The sequence below is a fragment of the Oncorhynchus clarkii genome, unplaced genomic scaffold, assembly GCF_045791955.1.
Source record: "Oncorhynchus clarkii lewisi isolate Uvic-CL-2024 unplaced genomic scaffold, UVic_Ocla_1.0 unplaced_contig_5292_pilon_pilon, whole genome shotgun sequence".
Classification (NCBI taxonomy): domain Eukaryota; kingdom Metazoa; phylum Chordata; class Actinopteri; order Salmoniformes; family Salmonidae; genus Oncorhynchus; species Oncorhynchus clarkii.
In genome coordinates this window covers 34,582-55,629 of record NW_027261128.1, presented here as the reverse complement: position 1 = coordinate 55,629, position 21,048 = coordinate 34,582, and the positions used below count along the sequence as shown (strand labels likewise).

Here is a 21,048-nt window from a genome sequence, read left to right as displayed (position 1 = left end):
GCAGCAACACGGGCAGTAGGGTAGACAGGACAGGGGTTATGGGGTTTGTTGTCAGCAGCAACACAGGCAGTAGGGACAGGACAGGGGTTATGGGGTTTGTTGTCAGCAGCAACACAGGCAGCAGGGTAGACAGGACAGGGGTTATGAGGTTTGTTGTCAGCAGCAACACAGGCAGTAGGGTAGACAGGACAGGGGTTATGAGGTTTGTTGTCAGCAGCAACACAGGCAGTAGGGTAGACAGGACAGGGGTTATGAGGTTTGTTGTCAGCAGCAACACAGGCAGTAGGGACAGGACAGGGGTTATGGGGTTTGTTGTCAGCAGCAACACAGGCAGTAGGGTAGACAGGACAGGGGTTATGAGGTTTGTTGTCAGCAGCAACACAGGCAGTAGGGACAGGACAGGGGTTATGAGGTTTATTGTCAGCAGCAACACAGGCAGTAGGGTAGACAGGACAGGGGTTATGAGGTCAGGGTTTAGGGACACTGGGGTTGTGTCCCAAATGTTTCCCTATTTCCCACATAGTCAAAAGTAGTGCACTATTAAAGGAAACAGGGAGCCATTTAGGAGACAACCTATGACCTTTCAGTGACCAGGGCACTAGCAGACGTCCTCAGTCTTGCTGCTGGACACGACAACGGTCTGATCTACGGTGCTGTTGGAGACATTCTCCATGGACACGTCGGTGTGCTCCCGGACGGGCTGGTGGTCGTTGGCGTGAGAGCGGCTCCTGCTGCTGTCGCAGGAGGCGATGCTGGAGCCTGAGGCGGTGCGGGACCTCACCAGTCTGGTCATGCTGGCTGAGGACACTAAGAGAAGGAAGGAGAGACAGTTACCATAGCTTGGTATATCTAACATAACATAGCATAACTAGCATAGCATACATATTTTTTTTTAATGTTTAGTGGGTAGATCAGCTTTAATATTTCAGATGGAGTGTAGCTTCCATCAATGTAATTGTCACGTCCACCCTATTCCCTATATAGTGTATTGCTTTGACCAGAGCCTGAGGGCTCTATTCAATCCGTATTGCGGAAATTCTGTGTTACAGCGTGATTGAAATGCAATGCAGAGAGACGGCATTCACGGTAAACGCTACACACAGGACGTCGCCTCAACTGGAAATGTCCGTTACATTTCTAACGCTTCAGCGACGCCGTTTGAATAGAGCCCCTAGTCTTAGTGGAGGGGACACCGTTTGAATAGAGCCCCTAGTCTTAGTGGAGGGGACGCCGTTTGAATAGAGCCCCTGGTCTTAGTGGAGGGGACACCGTTTGAATAGAGCCCCTAGTCTTAGTGGAGGGGACACCGTTTGAATAGAGCCCCTAGTCTTAGGGGAGGGGACACCGTTTGAATAGAGCCCCTAGTCTTAGTGGAGGGGACGCCGTTTGAATAGAGCCCCTGGTCTTAGTGGAGGGGACACCGTTTGAATAGAGCCCCTAGTCTTAGCGGAGGGGACACCGTTTGAATAGAGCCCCTAGTCTTAGCGGAGGGGACACCGTTTGAATAGAGCCCCTAGTCTTAGTGGAGGGGACACCGTTTGAATAGAGCCCCTAGTCTTAGTGGAGGGGACACCGTTTGAATAGAGCCCCTGGTCTTAGTGGAGGGGACACCGTTTGAATAGAGCCCCTAGTCTTAGCGGAGGGGACACCGTTTGAATAGAGCCCCTAGTCTTAGCGGAGGGGACACCGTTTGAATAGAGCCCCTAGTCTTAGTGGAGGGGACACCGTTTGAATAGAGCCCCTAGTCTTAGTGGAGGGGACACCGTTTGAATAGAGCCCCTAGTCTTAGCGGAGGGGACACCGTTTGAATAGAGCCCCTAGTCTTAGTGGAGGGGACACCGTTTGAATAGAGCCCCTAGTCTTAGTGGAGGGGACACCGTTTGAATAGAGCCCCTGGTCTTAGTGGAGGGGACACCGTTTGAATAGAGCCCCTAGTCTTAGTGGAGGGGACACCAATGAGAAGCACTGTCATAGAAAGTGAATAGCCTCTGGGTACACTAGGAGGCTGGTAGCTACATTTTAGTTCTTGTTCTTCAGTTTTCTCTCAGCGCATGACAACGACAGCTTCTGTGAAGTGGAAACGTGTGTTTAGGTGCAGGGATAGTGGAAACATTGTGTGTTTGGGTGCAGGGATAATGTGAAAACATTGTGTGTTTGGGTGCAGGGATAATGTAGAAACATTGTGTGTTTGGGTGCAGGGATAATGTAGAAACATTGTGTGTTTGGGTGCAGGGATAATGTAGAAACATTGTGTGTTTGGGTGCAGGGATAATGTAGAAACATTGTGTGTTTGGGTGCAGGGATAATGTAGAAACATTGTGTGTTTGGGTGCAGGGATAATGTAGAAACATTGTGTGTTTGGGTGCTGGGATAATGTAGGAATATTGTGTGTTTGGGTGCAGGGATAATGTAGAAACATTGTGTGTTTGGGTGCTGGGATAATGTAGGAATATTGTGTGTTTGGGTGCAGGGATAGTGGAAACATTGTGTGTTTGGGTGCAGGGATAGTGGAAATGTGTGTTACGATACTTACTGTAACCCATGATACTTACTGTAACCCACGATACTTACTGTAACCCACGATACTTACTGTAACCCATGATACTTACTGTAACCCACGATACTTACTGTAACCCATGATACTTACTGTAACCCATGATACTTACTGTAACCCATGATACTTACTGTAACCCACGATACTTACTGTAACCCATGATACTTACTGTAACCCATGATACTTACTGTAACCCACAATACTTACTGTAACCCACGATACTTACTGTAACCCACGATACTTACTGTAACCCACAATACTTACTGTAACCCACGATACTTACTGTAACCCATGCCCTGGATGAAGTACTTGAAGGCCTCTGTCAGTTTGCCAGGCTGGCTCACCTGGGGAAGTCCTCCACAGTCAGCCATCTGATTGGACAGAGACAAAAGATCATTGGCCAACCAACCGTCATTTGATCACAACAACCCTTTCTCATTATCCATCACATGTATTGTTCTTGGATGGTCACTGACATTGTGGTTGCGAATCTTTACTCACAAAGTACTTTTGACAGTAATATGAATTGTTACATCTGTCTGAGCCACACATTAAACTCACCTTGAGCAGTGTGGTCTGTGTTGGGTTGAGCTTTGCGTTGCTCTCGACCACAGCCTCGACTGCAGGGGAGCTGTCTCCCACCACCAACAGAGCAGGACACCTGCAGGAGTCAGCAGATTAATTAGCTACTTAACTAATAATGCTCATAGTCAATATCACAACTAATACTCAGTCAATACCATAACTAATACTCATAGTCAATATCATAACTAATACTCATAGTCAACACTATAACTAATACGCATAGTCAATACCATAACTAATACTCATAGTCAACACTATAACTAATACTCATAGTCAATACCATAACTAATACTCAGTCAATACCATAACTAATACTCATAGTCAATACCATAACTAATACTCATAGTCAATACCATAACTAATACTCATAGTCAATACCATAACTAATACTCATAGTCAATATCATAACTAATACTCATAGTCAACACTATAACTAATACGCATAGTCAATACCATAACTAATACTCATAGTCAACACTATAACTAATACTCATAGTCAATACCATAACTAATACTCAGTCAATACCATAACTAATACTCATAGTCAATACCATAACTAATACTCATAGTCAATACCATAACTAATACTCATAGTCAATACCATAACTAATACTCATAGTCAACACTATAACTAATACTCATAGTCAATACCATAACTAATACTCAGTCAATATCATAACTAATACTCATAGTCAATACCATAACTAATACTCAGTCAATATTATAACTAATACTCAGTCAATATCATAACTAATACTCATAGTCAATACCATAACTAATACTCAGTCAATATTATAACTAATACTCAGTCAATACCATAACTAATACTCGTAGTCAATATCATAACTAATACTCATAGTCGATACCATAACTAATACTCAGTCAATACCATAACTAATACTCGTAGTCAATATCATAACTGAAACTATCATGAGTAGCTAGGGCCCTGAGTTTTCCCTAGTCAGGTCATGTGGCCAGGTAGAGTCAGGGTCCTGATGCTGAGTCGGTCCATGTGACGTACTGCAGAGTTCTGGCATTATTGTTTCTCCCTGGGACAGGCCTCTCGATCTCCAGGCCCCTGCGGCTCTGGTAGGACTTGAAGAACTGGGCCAGGTTGGACTGGTTGACATCATTGGTGATGTGGTTGCGGTATGTGGCGATCAGATCAGGGTTGTTCTGGATCTCCTCCTGTTGCGCAAAGAACAAATCTCAACGGTAACGCTTTCTATGATGTACATACTTATAATGCATTATAACATAGTTTATAATGCCGTATAACATAGTTTATAATGCCTTATAACATAGTTTATAATGCCGTATAACATAGTTTATAATGCCTTATAACATAGTTTATAATGCCTTATAACATAGTTTATAATGCCGTATAACATAGTTTATAATGCCTTATAACATAGTTTATAATGCCGTATAACATAGTTTATAATGCCTTATAACATAGTTTATAATGCCTTATAACATAGTTTATAATGCAGTATAACATAGTTTATAATGCAGTATAACATAGTTTATAATGCCTTATAACATAGTTTATAATGCCTTATAACATAGTTTATAATGCCTTATAACATAGTTTATAATGCCTTATAACATAGTTTATAATGCAGTATAACATAGTTTATAATGCCTTATAACATAGTTTATAATGCCTTATAACATAGTTTATAATGCCGTATAACATAGTTTATAATGCCGTATAACATAGTTTATAATGCCTTATAACATAGTTTATAATGCCTTATAACATAGTTTATAATGCCGTATAACATAGTTTATAATGCCTAATAACATAGTTTATAATGCCTTATAACATAGTTTATAATGCCGTATAACATAGTTTATAATGCCTTATAACATAGTTTATAATGCCTTATAACATAGTTTATAATGCCGTATAACATAGTTTATAATGCCTTATAACATAGTTTATAATGCCTTATAACATAGTTTATAATGTCGTATAACATAGTTTATTATGCCTTATAATACACATGTAATGTGTTATGACACTGACTATAAACATCCATAACAAAGGGTTGATGTTTCACAACAATTCATAGCTATTTAAATATAAATGTAATTGTATCATTCATAATCATGCATATACTGTAGCTTCCAGAGGGGGACAAGTGTAGCTTCCAGAGGGGGACAAGTGTAGCTTCCAGAGGGGGACAAGTGTAGCTTCCAGAGGGGGACAGAAGTCTTATATTGACAGTTTATTGAACAAAGCTACATCTTTAAGATGTTTCAAAACAATATGTTGCTCTTTCCGTACGGACTGTCAGTGGTTGTAGTGTAGTAGATGAAATAGTCATTAAGGTGTTAGTGCTACTATAGTTCCTGTTTCTATCTAACCCTTACCTTTCCATACGGACTGTCAGTGGTTGTAGTGTAGTAGATGAAACAGTCATTAAGGTGTTAGTGCTACTATAGTTCGTGTTTCTATCTAACCCTTACCGTTCCATACGGACTGTCAGTGGTTGTAGTGTAGTAGATGAAACAGAAATAGTCATTAAGGTGTTAGTGCTACTATAGTTCCTGTTTCTATCTAACCCTTACCGTTCCATACAGACTGTCAGTGGTTGTAGTGTAGTAGATGAAATAGTAATTAAGGTGTTAGTGCTACTATAGTTCCTGTTTCTATCTAACCCTTACCTTTCCAAACAGACTGTCAGTGGTTGTAGTGTAGTAGATGAAATAGTCATTAAGGTGTTAGTGCTACTATAGTTCCTGTTTCTACCTAACCCTTACCGTTCCATACAGACTGTCAGTGGTTGTAGTGTAGTAGATGAAATAGTCATTAAGGTGTTAGTGCTACTATAGTTACTGTTTCTACCTTTCCAAACAGGTGGTTTAGAACATGATCAGGAAGTGCTTGGATCCAGCCAGTCATCTGAACAGAGAGAGAGTTGGGAGTTTACAGTGGTGTGTGCAGGCTCCTCCAAGCCAGGCTCTGATCAAACACAAAGGACATTAAAGCATTTTTATACATAATCCCCTAAGAATATAACTCTATCAGAGTAAATCAGCAGGTCACCATGAGCTTAGCCTGAAAGACCCACCACAATGTGGATTGTTATGTTAGCCTGAAAGACCCACCACAATGTGGATTGTTATGTTAGCCTGAAAGACCCACCACAATGTGGATTGTTATGTTAGCCTGAAAGACCCACCACAATGTGGATTGTTATGTTAGCCTGAAAGACCCACCACAATGTGGATTGTTATGTTAGCCTGAAAGACCCACCACAATGTGGATTGTTATGTTAGCCTGAAAGACCCACCACAATGTGGATTGTTATGTTAGCCTGAAAGACCCACCACAATGTGGATTGTTATGTTAGCCTGAAAGACCCACCACAATGTGGATTGTTATGTTAGCCTGAAAGACCCACCACAATGTGGATTGTTATGTTAGCCTGAAAGACCCACCACAATGTGGATTGTTATGTTAGCCTGAAAGACCCACCACAATGTGGATTGTTATGTTAGCCTGAAAGACCCACCACAATGTGGATTGTTATGTTAGCCTGAAAGACCCACCACAATGTGGATTGTTATGTTAGCCTGAAAGACCCACCACAATGTGGATTGTTATGTTAGCCTGAAAGACCCACCACAATGTGGATTGTTATGTTAGCCTGAAAGACCCACCACAATGTGGATTGTTATGTTAGCCTGAAAGACCCACCACAATGTGGATTGTTATGTTAGCCTGAAAGACCCACCACAATGTGGATTGTTATGTTAGCCTGAAAGACCCACCACAATGTGGATTGTTATGTTAGCCTGAAAGACCCACCACAATGTGGATTGTTATGTTAGCCTGAAAGACCCACCACAATGTGGATTGTTATGTTAGCCTGAAAGACCCACCACAATGTGGATTGTTATGTTAGCCTGAAAGACCCACCACAATGTGGATTGTTATGTTAGCCTGAAAGACCCACCACAATGTGGATTGTTATGTTAGCCTGAAAGACCCACCACAATGTGGATTGTTATGTTAGCCTGAAAGACCCACCACAATGTGGATTGTTATGTTAGCCTGAAAGACCCACCACAATGTGGATTGTTATGTTAGCCTGAAAGACCCACCACAATGTGGATTGTTATGTTAGCCTGAAAGACCCACCACAATGTGGATTGTTATGTTAGCCTGAAAGACCCCCCACAATGTGGATTGTTATGTTAGCCTGAAAGACCCACCACAATGTGGATTGTTATGTTAGCCTGAAAGACCCACCACAATGTGGATTGTTATGTTAGCCTGAAAGACCCACCACAATGTGGATTGTTATGTTAGCCTGAAAGACCCACCACAATGTGGATTGTTATGTTAGCCTGAAAGACCCACCACAATGTGGATTGTTATGTTAGCCTGAAAGACCCACCACAATGTGGATTGTTATGTTAGCCTGAAAGACCCACCACAATGTGGATTGTTATGTTGGAGGGTCTTAACAATAATACAAAACAAATACAGATCTTGCATATTATTTTATTTACATTTTCAAAAGCACTTAACTTAACTTTGTCAGTTATGCTATGCTATGTTAGTTATGCTATGCTATGTTAGTTATGCTATGTTAGTTATGCTTTGTTACTTATGCTATGCTATGTTAGTTATGCTATGTTAGTTATGCTATGCTATGTTAGTTATGCTATGCTATGTTAGTTATGCTATGCTATGTTAGTTATGCTATGTTACTTATGCTATGCTATGTTAGTTATGCTATGTTAGTTATGCTATGCTATGTTAGTTATGTTCATTTTGCTATGTTATGTTATGCTAGGTTATGTTAATTATGCTATGTTAATTATGTTATGTTAATTATGCTATGGTATGTTTTGCTCTGTTAGTTATGCTGTGCTATGTTATGTTAGTTATGCTATGTTAGTTATGCTATATTGTGCTATGTTACTTATGCTATGTTATGCTAGTTATGCTATGCTCTGTTATGTTAGTTATGCTATGTTATGATATGTTAGTTATGCTATGCTCTGTTATGTTAGTTATGCTATGTTATGATATGTTAGTTATGCTAGTTATGCTATGCTCTGTTATGTTAGTTATGCTATGTTATGATATGTTAGTTATGCGTATGTTATGATATGTTAATTATGCTATGTTATGATATGTTAGTTATGCTATGTTAATTATGTTATCTTGTGTTAGTCATGCTATGCTATGTTAGTTATGCTACCTTGTGTGTAAGTGAATCAATCACGCTCTCTGCACGTGCATTGATGTTGATGAGGACAAGTCCCTCCACCTTATCTGGATGGTTCAGCTGTAGACAGGAAGAATAAAGACATGAAGAACATAGCACAACCCATTTGGGACATATTTAGGATTCAGAGAGCAGGAAATGACACAAACACTTATCACAACAAGATTAACTTTGTTGTGATATCCACTGTGAGCTTCATTGTTTCAGGGGTTCGTCTAACTCGATGATAACCATCACACAGGCTGTGTCTGTACAGTACAGAACAGTGTAGATGTGTACAAACAAAATAACATTCCAAAAGACACTTTAATAATGCCACTTTAATAATGTTTACATATCTTGCATTACTAATCTCATATATATATATATACTGTATTTTATACCGTCTATTGCATCTTGCCTATACGCTCTGTCATTGCTCATCCATATATTTATATGTACTGTATATATTCTTATTCCTTTACTTAGATTTGTGTGTATTATGTAGTTGTTGTGGAACAGTCAGATTACGTGTTAGATATTGCTGCACGGTCGGAACTAGAAGCACAAGCATTTCACTACGCTCGCAATAACATCTGCTAACCATGTGTATGTGACCAATAAAAATTTGATTTGATTTGCTTGGCAATAACAATTATCAAGATGATGTTATCAGTATCAACACTGTGGTATGTTGAAGGACTTTTACTAGGTTTAAATCCTAGTTGAATTATGGCTGCTCAATTTAACAAAAAACAAAAGAGTTCAACAGCAACAAAATCCACTCACAGCAAATGTAGCGAGGATGTAGGCACCAGCACCGCTGCCCAGTCCAATGACACTCTTAAACCTGAAAGGGAACAAGAAGAGGTTTGATGGGAGTTTGAAGCTTCTAATAAGAAGAGGATGTAAACCTCTTCGTGAATGTCATTTAATTTATATTTAGTTATCCACATAATAAATGTGTTTCTGATCCCGGAGGGTAACACTTGAAAGCATTTATTAAAACAAGTGTTTCTCAATGGTAAAACAAATCAATCGTAGGCGAAATCTTGCCTGGTTAAATATACACTACTGTTCAAAAGTTTTGGGGTCGCTTAGAAATGTCCTTGTTTTTGAAAGAAAATCATTTTTTTTGTCCATTAAAATAACATCAAATTGATCATAAATACGGTGTAGACATTGTTAATGTTGTAAATGACTATTGTAGCAGGAAATGGACGATTTTTAATGGAATATTTTCATACTGTAGGCGTCCAGAGGCCCATTATCAGCAAACATCACTCCTGTGTTCAAATGGCACGTTGTGTTAGCTAATCCACGTTTAACATTTTAAAAGGCTAATTGATCATTAGAAAACCCTTTTGCAGTTATGTTAGCACAGCTGAAAACTCTTTTTCTGATTAAAGAAGAAATAAAACTGTCCTTCTTTAGACTAGTTGAGTATCTGGAGCATCAGCGGGTTTGACTACAGGCTCAAAATGGCCAGAAACAAAGTCCTTTCTTCTGAAACTCGTCAATCTATTATTGTTCTGAGAAATGAAGGCTATTCCATGCGAGAAATTGTAAAGAAATTGTTTTTTTGTTAGTGATGATAAGGTCACAATGGCCAGAAACAAAGTGGCCAGAAACAAAGAACTTTCTTCTGAAACTCGTCAGTCTATTTTTGTTCTGAGAAATCATAAAATGTATTTATATAGCCCTTCGTACATCAGCTGATATATCAAAGTGCTGTACAGAAACCCAGCCATAAACCCCAAACAGCAAGCAATGCAGGTGTAAAAGCAAGGCTATAAATGAAGGCTATTCCATGCGAGAAATTGCCAAGAAACTGAAGATCTCGTACAACGTTGTGTACTATTCCCTTCACAGAACAGCGCAAACTGGCTGATAATGGGCCTCTGTTCGCCTATGTAGATAATCCATAAAAAATCTCTGCCATTTCCAGCTACAATAGTCATTTACAACATTAACAATGTCTATACTGTATTTCTGATCAATTTGATGTTATTTTAATGGACAAAAAAAATGCTTTTCTTTCAAAACAAGGAAATGTATAAGTGACCACAAACCTTTGAACGGTAGTGTAAATATATATATATTTTAAATCATGTTTATGTTGATATTTGTACTGCACTGTTGAGGGAGCTTGCCAGTACACATTTAGCTGCACCGTTTATACCTGCTGTAAACTGTGTATGTGACAAATAAACGTTGATCTGTGATTTACCGAAAGTGCTTGAGGACCTGAGGGAGAGTCTCAGAGAGCTGGTCCATAGAGGGGTAGGTGTACCTGCAGCGGAAGACCAGAACACAAGTTACCTCAAGTGCTCCTCATCACCACTAACACAAAACAAGTCATGAATGTGTCCCAAATGGCAACGTACTCCCTATATTGTGCACTACTTACAAGTAGTGCACTGTAAAGGGAATAGGGTGCCATTTAGGATGCAGACATAATGTTATTGTGCCAAACTTGTCTCTCAAACATGTTGTTGTTGTTGACATGTTTCAAATGAATGTATCATCCATTTGTTAACTATCTGTTGGTGCCTTGTCATTGTCTTTCAACCCTGTGGATATCATCTATTTTCTCACTGGATACTTCTACTACCTCCACATTCAGGTAGAGTGACCTACAGTAGCCTAGGAGTGACCCAGTCCCCGATGTTGACTGTTTAAGAGTCTTGTGGACCAGGTGCCATGTGACAGTGGAATAGCATGGCAGGCAGCTGCTCTTAGTCCAGATGTCCACTAACACTAACAACTGATGGGACTAAAACTCAGTGTCCACTAACAAAAGATGGGACTAGATCCCAGTGTCCACTAACACTAACAGCAGATGGGACTAGATCCCAGTGTCCACTAACACTAACAGCAGATGGGACTAGATCTGAGTGTTCACCAATATAAGAACATTTTGAAGATAAATACACAAGGCAGAGGACGAAAGGACTGGAGTTAACGATCAATAGGAGTTGGTTTTTCAGTTCAACATCTGTTTAGAATCTGTGGAATGTCACTCCTGAACTCAGAGCTACATGCGCCACGTTTTCATTGGTCTGTACATTGAGTTGGGAGCAGGATACTTATTTGGCCATTGGCCAAGTTGTACTGCAAGGACTACTGATTGGTCAACCCCGGGCTGGGGTGGGGGGGGTTATAAATGGCATCCTGTTCCTTTGTTCAGTGGTGAAAAGCTGAGGACAGGGGAGACTGAACATCTAACTCCCAGCATAACAGGTTGATTTGTCCTTCTCAAATAAACCTATTTTTCTCCCCCTGATTTGCTTTGTATTTTGTGTTATCGAAGAATAACATCAACTGCCAACACTAACAACAGATGGGATTAGATCCCAGTGTCCACTAACAACAGATGGGATTAGATCCCAGTGTCCACTAACAACAGATGGGACTAGATCCCAGTGTCCACTAACAACAGATGGGACTAGATCCCAGTGTCCACTAACAACAGATGGGACTAGATCCCAGTGTCCACTAACAACAGATGGGACTAGATCCCAGTGTCCACTAACACTAACAACAGATGGGACTAGATCCCAGTGTCCACTAACAACAGATGGGACTAGATCCCAGTGTCCACTAACACTAACAACAGATGGGACTAGATCCCAGTGTCCACTAACAACAGATGGGATTAGATCCCAGTGTCCACTAACAACAGATGGGACTAGATCCCAGTGTCCACTAACACTAACAACAGATGGAACTAGATCCCAGTGTCCACTAACAACAGATGGGACTAGATCCCAGTCTCTACTAACAACAGATGTGACTAGATCCCAGTGTCCACTAACAACAGATGGGACTAGATCCCAGTGTCCACTAACACTAACAACAGATGGGACTAGATCCCAGTGTCCACTAACAACAGATGGGATTAGATCCCAGTGTCCACTAACAACAGATGGGACTAGATCCCAGTGTCCACTAACAACAGATGGGACTAGATCCCAGTCTCCACTAACAACAGATGGGACTAGATCCCAGTGTCCACTAACAACAGATGGGACTAGATCCCAGTGTCCACTAACAACAGATGGGACTAGATCCCAGTGTCCACTAACAACAGATGGGATTAGATCCCAGTGTCCACTAACAACAGATGGGATTAGATCCCAGTGTCCACTAACACTAACAACAGATGGGATTAGATCCCAGTGTCCACTAACAACAGATGGGATTAGATCCCAGTGTCCACTAACACTAACAACAGATGGGATTAGATCCCAGTGTCCACTAACAACAGATGGGATTAGATCCCAGTGTCCACTAACACTAACAACAGATGGGATTAGATCCCAGTGTCCACTAACACTAACAACAGATGGGATTAGATCCCAGTGTCCACTAACAACAGATGGGATTAGATCCCAGTGTCCACTAACACTAACAACAGATGGGATTAGATCCCAGTGTCCACTAACACTAACAACAGATGGGATTAGATCCCAGTGTCCACTAACAACAGATGGGATTAGATCCCAGTGTCCACTAACAACAGATGGTACTAGATCCCTGTGTCCACTAACAACAGATGGGACTAGATCCCGGTGTTCACTAACAACAGATGAGACTAGAGTAGATCCCAGTGTTAACTAACAACAGATGAGACTAGATCCCAGTGTTCACTAACAATAGATGGGATGAGAATAGATCCCATTGTCCACCAGCAACAGATGGGACTAGATCCCAGTGTCCACTAACAACAGATGGGACTACATCCCAGTCTCCACAAACAACATATGGGACTAGATCCCAGTGTCCACTAAGACTAACAACAGATGGGACTAGATCAGATGGGATCTGTGCCATGTGAAATCCTTGGATCTGACTAATTTGTTTCTAATCAATTTCATGGTACACTGAGGACTACAACCACCAGAGAATCTTCAACTCAATAACCCGCCTGCAAAGCACAAATTCATGCTGCTAATTGAAGTTGTCACTGGTCACTCACTCTGTGGAGAGAGTGGAGGCACCCTCATGCTGCCCAGGGGCATCAACGTGGCACACGGCAAAGTGCCTCCTGATCTCCTGCATGTCCTCGTGGCTGAACAGGGAGTTGAAGCACGACTTGTCTAGACACACAGGAGAATATAAGACAAGTTCAGCAAAGTGCTCCTAAATGTTTGTTTTTTCTTTCTTGTGCATTGCTGCTTTTGAAATTGACATTGAATTGAACAATCATATGGGACTGTATACAGATCATGACATGCAAGCCTGAATTAACACATTAAAAACAAGTCATTTGTTTAAAGTTCTGTTTGTCATCAAAGCGCTGTGCTCTCACTGGTTTAGATGCCTATCAATATGGAATGGAACTTAGCTCTTAGCTGCCAGATGTGCACAATAACAATAAACTAAACTTAAAATCAACTGGATTGCCCAGACAGGGCTCTCTCACAACAACAACAAAACATACAGTTCAGTCCAATATCGTGGAAGGTCATGATGACGGGGCGGCTACCCTTGGGAACCCCCTTCATGGTGCAGTGGACCCGTCCAAACTGAGTCTCCACGTCATCCTCCTGCCATGGCAAAACAACTGGTTTACACAAACCCCACAACTATAACTGTTCCCAACCCTTTTCGATTACTGTACCACCAACTGAATTTTGCTTTGCCCGGAGTACCCTTGATGTACCTTTGTGCATTTTACCAGTAAGCTTTTCAAGTAACGCATGTGGATAGGCCAAGTAGCCCCAGGGGTCCTAGTACCCCTCGTTGGGAACCACTGATGTTAATCATGCCATGCCCCCCTTTCTGGTTTAAGGTCAAGTCCAAAGAAGTTAATAAAATAGTACTTCCAGACCAGTGTGTAATGACATTTCTAAAATATCTGAGGCATTAAGGTGGAGTAGTAGAATTTTACATATTGGGCTCATTAAAGAAGAAGATCTTTAAAAAGATGGAAACAACTGTTGTATCGTAGTAAATATATAGTAGTAAATATATAGTTGTAAATGTATAGTAGTAAATATATAGTTGTAAATGTATAGTAGTAAATATATATTAGTAAATGTATAGTAGTAAATATATAGTAGTAAATGTATAGTAGTAAATGTATAGTAGTAAATATATAGTAGTAAATGTATAGCAGTAAATATATAGTAGTAAATGTATAGTAGTAAATATATAGTAGTAAATATATAGTAGTAAATATATAGCAGTAAATATATAGTAGTAAATGTATAGTAGTAAATATATAGTAGTAAATATATAGTAGTAAATATATAGTAGTAAATGTATAGTAGTAAATATATAGTAGTAAATGTATAGTAGTAAATGTATAGTAGTAAATATATAGTTGTAAATGTATTGTAGTAAATGTATAGTAGTAAATATATAGTAGTAAATGTATAGTAGTAAATATATAGTAGTAAATATATAGTAGTAAATATATAGTAGTAAATGTATAGTAGTAAATATATAGTAGTAAATGTATAGTAGTAAATGTATAGTAGTAAATATATAGTTGTAAATGTATTGTAGTAAATGTATAGTAGTAAATATATAGTAGTAAATGTATTGTAGTAAATGTATTGTAGTAAATGTATAGCAGTAAATGTATAGTAGTAAATGTATTGTAGTAAATGTATAGTAGTAAATGAATAGTAGTAAATGTATAGCTGTAAATGTATAGTAGTAAATATATAGTTGTAAATCTATTGTAGTAAATGTATAGTAGTAAATATATAGCAGTAAATGTATAGTAGTAAATATATAGTAGTGAATATATACGTAGTAGTAAATACATAGTAGTAAATATATAGTAGTGAATATATACATAGTAGTAAATACATAGTAGTAAATATATAGTTGTAAATGTATAGTAGTAAATATATAGCAGTAAATGTATAGTAGTAAATATATAGTAGTGAATATATACGTAGTAGTAAATGTATAGTGGTAAATATATAGTAGTAAATGTATAGTAGTAAATATATACGTAGTAGTAAATGTATAGTAGTAAATATATAGTAGTAAATGTATAGTAGTAAATATATAGTAGCAAATGTATAGCAGTAAATGTATAGTAGTACATATATAGTAGTAAATGTATAGCAGTAAATATATAGTAGTAAATATATAGTAGTAAATATATACGTAGTAGTAAATGTGTAGTAGTAAATATATAGAGGTACATATAAAGTAGTAAATGTATATTAGTGAATATATACGTAGTAGTAAATGTATAGTAGTAAATATATACGTAGTAGTAAATGTGTAGTAGTAAATATATAGTAGTGAATATATAGAGGTACATATAAAGTAGTAAATGTATATTAGTAAATATATATGTAGTAGTAAATGTATAGTAGTAAATATATATGTAGTAGTAAATGTATAGTAGTAAATATATAGTAGTAAATCAGTGCAAGGATTCAAAACTTCACTCTGGGTTTCTAGTATTGAATCTATGTTAAATGGGAAGATCTAACCTGATCTTATCAATGGTGATAATTCTAAAGGTGCAGACACAGTGCAGACACAAGGAGGGCTGTTACTTACGTCATCTGTACCATGTCCATTTCAACAGATATACATAGCTAAGTCCATATTTCCCACCAAAAGCCATTATGTAAAAATCCACAATGTCCTCTGGTGTGTTATGTCTATACTGTACTTTGTATTTTTTGGGGGGGGTGTATTCCTGCACTCATTACGGGTAATTGTAAACAAACACTGTATAGCCTCAAAACATGGTTAAAACTATAATTTTGGATGGTCAGTACTTTGCATCCATAGCTTTGTCTATGAATTTGAGGGTGGTTAGATTTCTCCAGCCCAACCCTCAGCGGTTTACCGACACAGTGGCGGGGTGGCCGCTTTGTTATTGTTCGAACTGCAGATTGCCACTTTAAGGTGAAAAGTGCATCAGCATTGCTCTATAAAGCCAACCTTCATGAACCTTCAGTGATCTATAGCCTCTCTCTAGTCTAGCTTGATCCTAAACTACTGACAGGTTACTCTACATCTGGAAACCACACAGACCGCACAGCCACACATGGACAGCTCATAATAATGGCTGACCCTGCGCAAATGGAATGGCATCAAACCATGTGTTTGATGTATTTGATACCATTCCACTGATTCCGCTCCAGCTATTACCACTAGCCTGTTCTAACCAATTAAGCTGCCACCAACCAATGTGGTCCCATTGAAGAAAAGGCTGTCATTTTTCTCACACTCTTTAGTTAACAGGCCATAGAGATGTGTAGAGGTCTCTACTTATCAGTCTTCAATGGCGCTGCCCATGTTATACAGGATTTTGGGCATTAGAGATCTCTATACATCTCTATGCTCTGAGTGCTCCTGCAACCCATATTTTTAATTTTTAATTTCACCTTTATTTAGCCAGGTAGGCTAGTTGAGAACAAGTTCTCATTTACAACTGCGACCTGACCAAGATAAAGCATAGCAGTGTGAACAGACAACACAGAGTTACACATGGAGTAAACAATTAACGAGTCAATAACACAGTAGAAAAAAAAGAGAGTCTATATACATTGTGTGCAAAAGGCATGAGGAGGTAGGCGAATAATTACAATTTTGCAGATTAACACTGGAGTGATAAATTATCAGATGAACATGTGCAGGTAGAGATACTGGTGTGCAAAAGAGCAGAAAAGTAAATAAATAAAAACAGTATGGGGATGAGGTAGGGAGATTGGGTCGGCTATTTACCGATGGACTATGTATAGTAGTAAATATATAGTTGTAAATGTATAGTAGCAAATGTATAGTAGTAAATATATAGTAGTAAATATACAGTAGTAAATATATAGTAGTAAATGTATAGTAGTAAATGTATAGTAGTAAATATATAGTAGTAAATATATAGTAGTAAATGTATATTAGTAAATGTATAGTAGTCCTACTTTACATTGTGTGTAATAACCTGTGTATCTACATGGTAGTTACATACTGTAGTGAGTAACTGGTACATTGTTACCATGCAGCTGTTATGATGTAAATACATGGGTTTTAGGTGTTGATACGTACCCTAAAGCCGACCATAAGTCTAGTAACAGCCCCTGTCAGTCCCTGAAGGACAAAACAAAATCAATCTCATTAACCACAGACTACAGCATCATAAATCAACTTGTTGGAGTGAGTTGTTCAACTCTGTTTGATCAAAAATGCCATCAACAGAAAAAGATAGAGAGTCTGTCCTAAATGGTAACCTAGAGAGTACAACATTTGACCAGAGCACTATTGGCCCCGGTCAAAAGTCATGCGCTAGAAAGGGAATACGGTAACATATGAGATATTTGTATAATCTGCAACAGTATGGTTTTAAGTAACTTCAAGCTTCGTCCCAAATGGCACCCTAAATAATTGTTCTGAATGTTTGATTCCTGCCAATGTATTTTGAATGACTTGTGCACCATTTAATCCAAACTGATATCCAGAACTTTCCAGGTGTATAAACAACTAAACGACTCACAGGAAGTGGGTTAACGTTGACCTGCGCCTCATTTTCCTCCAGGTCAACCTCATCCAGCTCCATCAAAGAGGGGATCTGCTGAGAAGCCTGTTGGTGTTGATGAGCACCCTGTTGAATGAAAAAGAAAAGTTGCACAAGAAACTCATGGATGCTTCCCAACTGGCACCCTATTCCCTATATAGTGCACTAGTTTTTACCAGGACCAAATGGTCTCTATTCCCTATGTAGTGCACTACTTTTGACCAGGACCAAGCGCTCTGGTCAAAAGTAGTGCACTACATAGGTAATAGGGTGCAGTTTGGGACAAACCCTAAGTAAAACAACCAACATATAAAAAAACAACATCAATGTCACATTTTAAATCGATAGCAAAGCTATTGGATTTGTTATACAGTGGGGATTTAGGTATTACATTGGCTGCATTATTCTGTAACGCTTCTGTAGGCTTATTTGCCATGGTCAACAAACGGAAACATCAAGCAGCATCTGTACAGGTAACATTTACCATGATGCTGCGGACCATATGTGTCAGTGTATCAGTGAACAGATTACAGCAAATGTATTTATTTACACTGGGTTTCTTTTATGAATTAGCTAAAAGGGTAGCCTACTACACGTCCTGAAGTTTGTCAGCCTTTGCGCACGTGTGAGCGCGCAAAGGATTTCCAGCGCACGAGAGACCTCCTGCTAGTGATGGGCATTCCGAGTCTTTTCAGTGAGTTGGCTCATTTGTCTCGGTTCATGTAAAAGAGCCGGTTCATTTATCTCTCAAACAACTCTTCGTTCAAAATGCTTCAAAAACGACCTAGAACCATGAAAAAGGTGCGAATATCCAATGTAAAGCCCAAAAGGTAGGTTACCATTATGTCAGATCGTGAAATGTGCGTTCAAGTACATTTTTACCTGGCCAAATTATTCGATGGCCTGTAAAAAAATAACCAGATTGACGCGCTCTCCTGAATATTTATTGTTTTTGCAGTGAAGATTCACCGTCTTTAGATAATTTGTTTGTAACTTGTCTGCAGAAAAGGTTGTTTTGAGCTCAAAAAGCAGTATGCAAATCAGGGAGCCAAAATAGCGGGTCTTTCCAATAAGATCCGTTCAAAAAGAGCCGTTCGCGAAGGAACCATCATCACTACTTCCTGCCAGTACCACATCATCTCAAAATCCCATAAATACGCATACCCGTACTTTATACCTCAGTGACACATACCCACCTTCCTAGACATGACGCTCAGTCGATGGTGGTACAGATGTGTTGGTTGAAAATCGAAAAGGCACCAAGATTCTTAACTTCCTCAATTGTTTCCTTGGCAACTCTGACTATGACACTTAGCCTAATAAACACATTTCATTCAGATGTCACAAAGAGTTTGGAATATCTGGTTGTCATAACGGTCATCATGGTCTGCCAGTTCAAATGAAAGGCAAATCCCTAGACAATTACCCTAGGTTATTTATAGCAAGCCTCATCATGATGACCTAGTGTTTTTTAATCATATGACTGGTTTCTAGTTTGGATTTTATAGCCTGCCCAATAGTGTGTTTTACTTCAAATATGTGGTGCTCAATGCAAGAAAAACAACTCAAAATATAAGTGCATAGCCTACAGTAGGCTATATTTTAATACTGTTCAGATTAATACAACTATAGGGGGTTATGAAAGAACTGGTAAGCCTATGTATGCTAAGCCTCTCCATGGGTATCACTCTAACCCAGATTTACAGGTTGAATACAACATGTGAGAGGGTTACATCACAACAATCACAATTTACTCCTCACCGTTTTAATCATTCACATGTCATAAACTCCTCACCACAAACTGCTCATGTCCTGGGGCAGCGAGACAAATGGCCCCCTATTGTCTACACAGTGATGGGCCCTGATCAAATGTCCAAGCACTATCAAGGGAACACACAAAAAGGGTTCTTTGGTTGTCTCTGTGGAAAGGGTCCTACAGTCCATGGAACCCAAAAGAGTTTTACCTGGAACCAAAAAGGGGTCTTCAAAGGGTTCTATGGGGACAGTCGAAGAACCCTTTTAGGTTCTAGATAGTTCCTTCTTTTAGAGTGAGTTGTTCAACTCTGTTTGATCAAAAACGCCATCAACAGAAAAAGATAGAGAGTCTGTCCTAAATGGTAATGCGCTAGAAAGGGAATAGGGTAACATATGAGATATTTGTATAATCTGCAACAGTATGGTTTTAAGAAATTTCAAGCTTCGTCCCAAATGGCACCCTAAATAATTGTTCTGAATGTTTTATTCCTGCTTATGTAGGAATAAAACAGTCGAAGAACCCTTTTAGGTTCTAGATAGTTCCTTTTTTTTCTTAAGAGTGTAGGGTGCCATTTGGGACACAGCCGTATATCCTGTTGGTTCAGTAATCAGGGGGTGTGTGTCGCTGCCTATGCCTGGCGTGCCAAAAAGACCATAAATCTTTTGCAGCAGGTGCAGCAGGGGATCTGTTTCAGTCAGTCATGTTTCAGTCAGTCAATGCCAAAGAATAGAGAGAATATGTATCCCAAATGGCACCCTATTCCCTATTATAGTATAGGACCTGGTCAAAAGAAGTACACTATAACGGGAATAGGTTGCAATTTAGGATGTAAGTCTAGAGCAGGCATGGGCAGATATCATATTAAAAACCGCAAACAAAAACCCTACTGCAAAATGTGTAGAATTGCAAAAAATTTGCTGTGAAACTGCAAAAAAAAACGTCTCTCCTCAAATCAAATCAAATGTTATTTGTCACATGCTTTGTAAATAACAGGTGTAAACTAACAGTGAAACACTTCCTTACTTCCTCCCCATGGCTAAATGAGTAGAATGACATGAAATGGGTTAGAACATTTCCAAATCTACTTTCTGCGCCCCAAGGAAAAATGTGTAGCATTGAAATGAACTCTAAAACGTACCTTTTTTCTCTTTGCTGTCAAGAGGGGTACCGCTAAAATGTGGGCTCCAAAAAAAGGCTGAGGCCTTTGACTGCATGTGTGGGTATGGATGTGGGAATGCAGACCCGCGTGTGCCACTGCAGGCCCTCATCCCTGGTCTAGAGCAGAGCCCATAGGGAACACAGGGGCACGGGCCCTATCCTGTTTTTTTAAATGACATTTTGTTGTTGTTGTCGTTTCTCTGTAACATTACTAGCCACCTAGCAATTTTATGAAGTTGGCTTTAGCTAGCTTTGAAAGATTCCCAAT

The 21,048-nt window shown here is 39.2% G+C and overlaps 1 protein-coding gene across 1 annotated transcript; it reads right to left on the bottom strand.

The window, feature by feature from the left end:
• Positions 1-598: 598 nt before the first annotated feature.
• LOC139404987 (protein NDRG1-like) lies at positions 599-19,089 on the bottom strand. Its single transcript, XM_071147551.1, has 11 exons — positions 19,063-19,089; positions 13,817-13,919; positions 13,352-13,472; positions 10,601-10,663; positions 9,160-9,220; positions 8,365-8,451; positions 5,994-6,050; positions 4,161-4,327; positions 3,116-3,215; positions 2,838-2,925; positions 599-807 (listed from the first exon to the last, which is right to left on the bottom strand). Exons 1-11 carry the CDS (start codon positions 19,072-19,074, stop codon positions 599-601), a joined length of 1,068 nt encoding a protein of 355 aa, XP_071003652.1. The 5' UTR covers positions 19,075-19,089.
• Between the last annotated feature and the right edge of the window lie 1,959 nt (positions 19,090-21,048).

Bases quoted from the DNA above. Each gene is read 5' to 3' on its own strand.
- LOC139404987 (XM_071147551.1), bottom strand. The intron at 9,221-10,600 runs GTAAATCACAGA...GTTCCCTTTCAG, and splicing joins CAGGTCCTCAAGCACTTTCG to GTTTAAGAGTGTCATTGGAC. The intron at 2,926-3,115 runs GTGAGTTTAATG...CTGTCCAATCAG, and splicing joins CACAGACCACACTGCTCAAG to ATGGCTGACTGTGGAGGACT.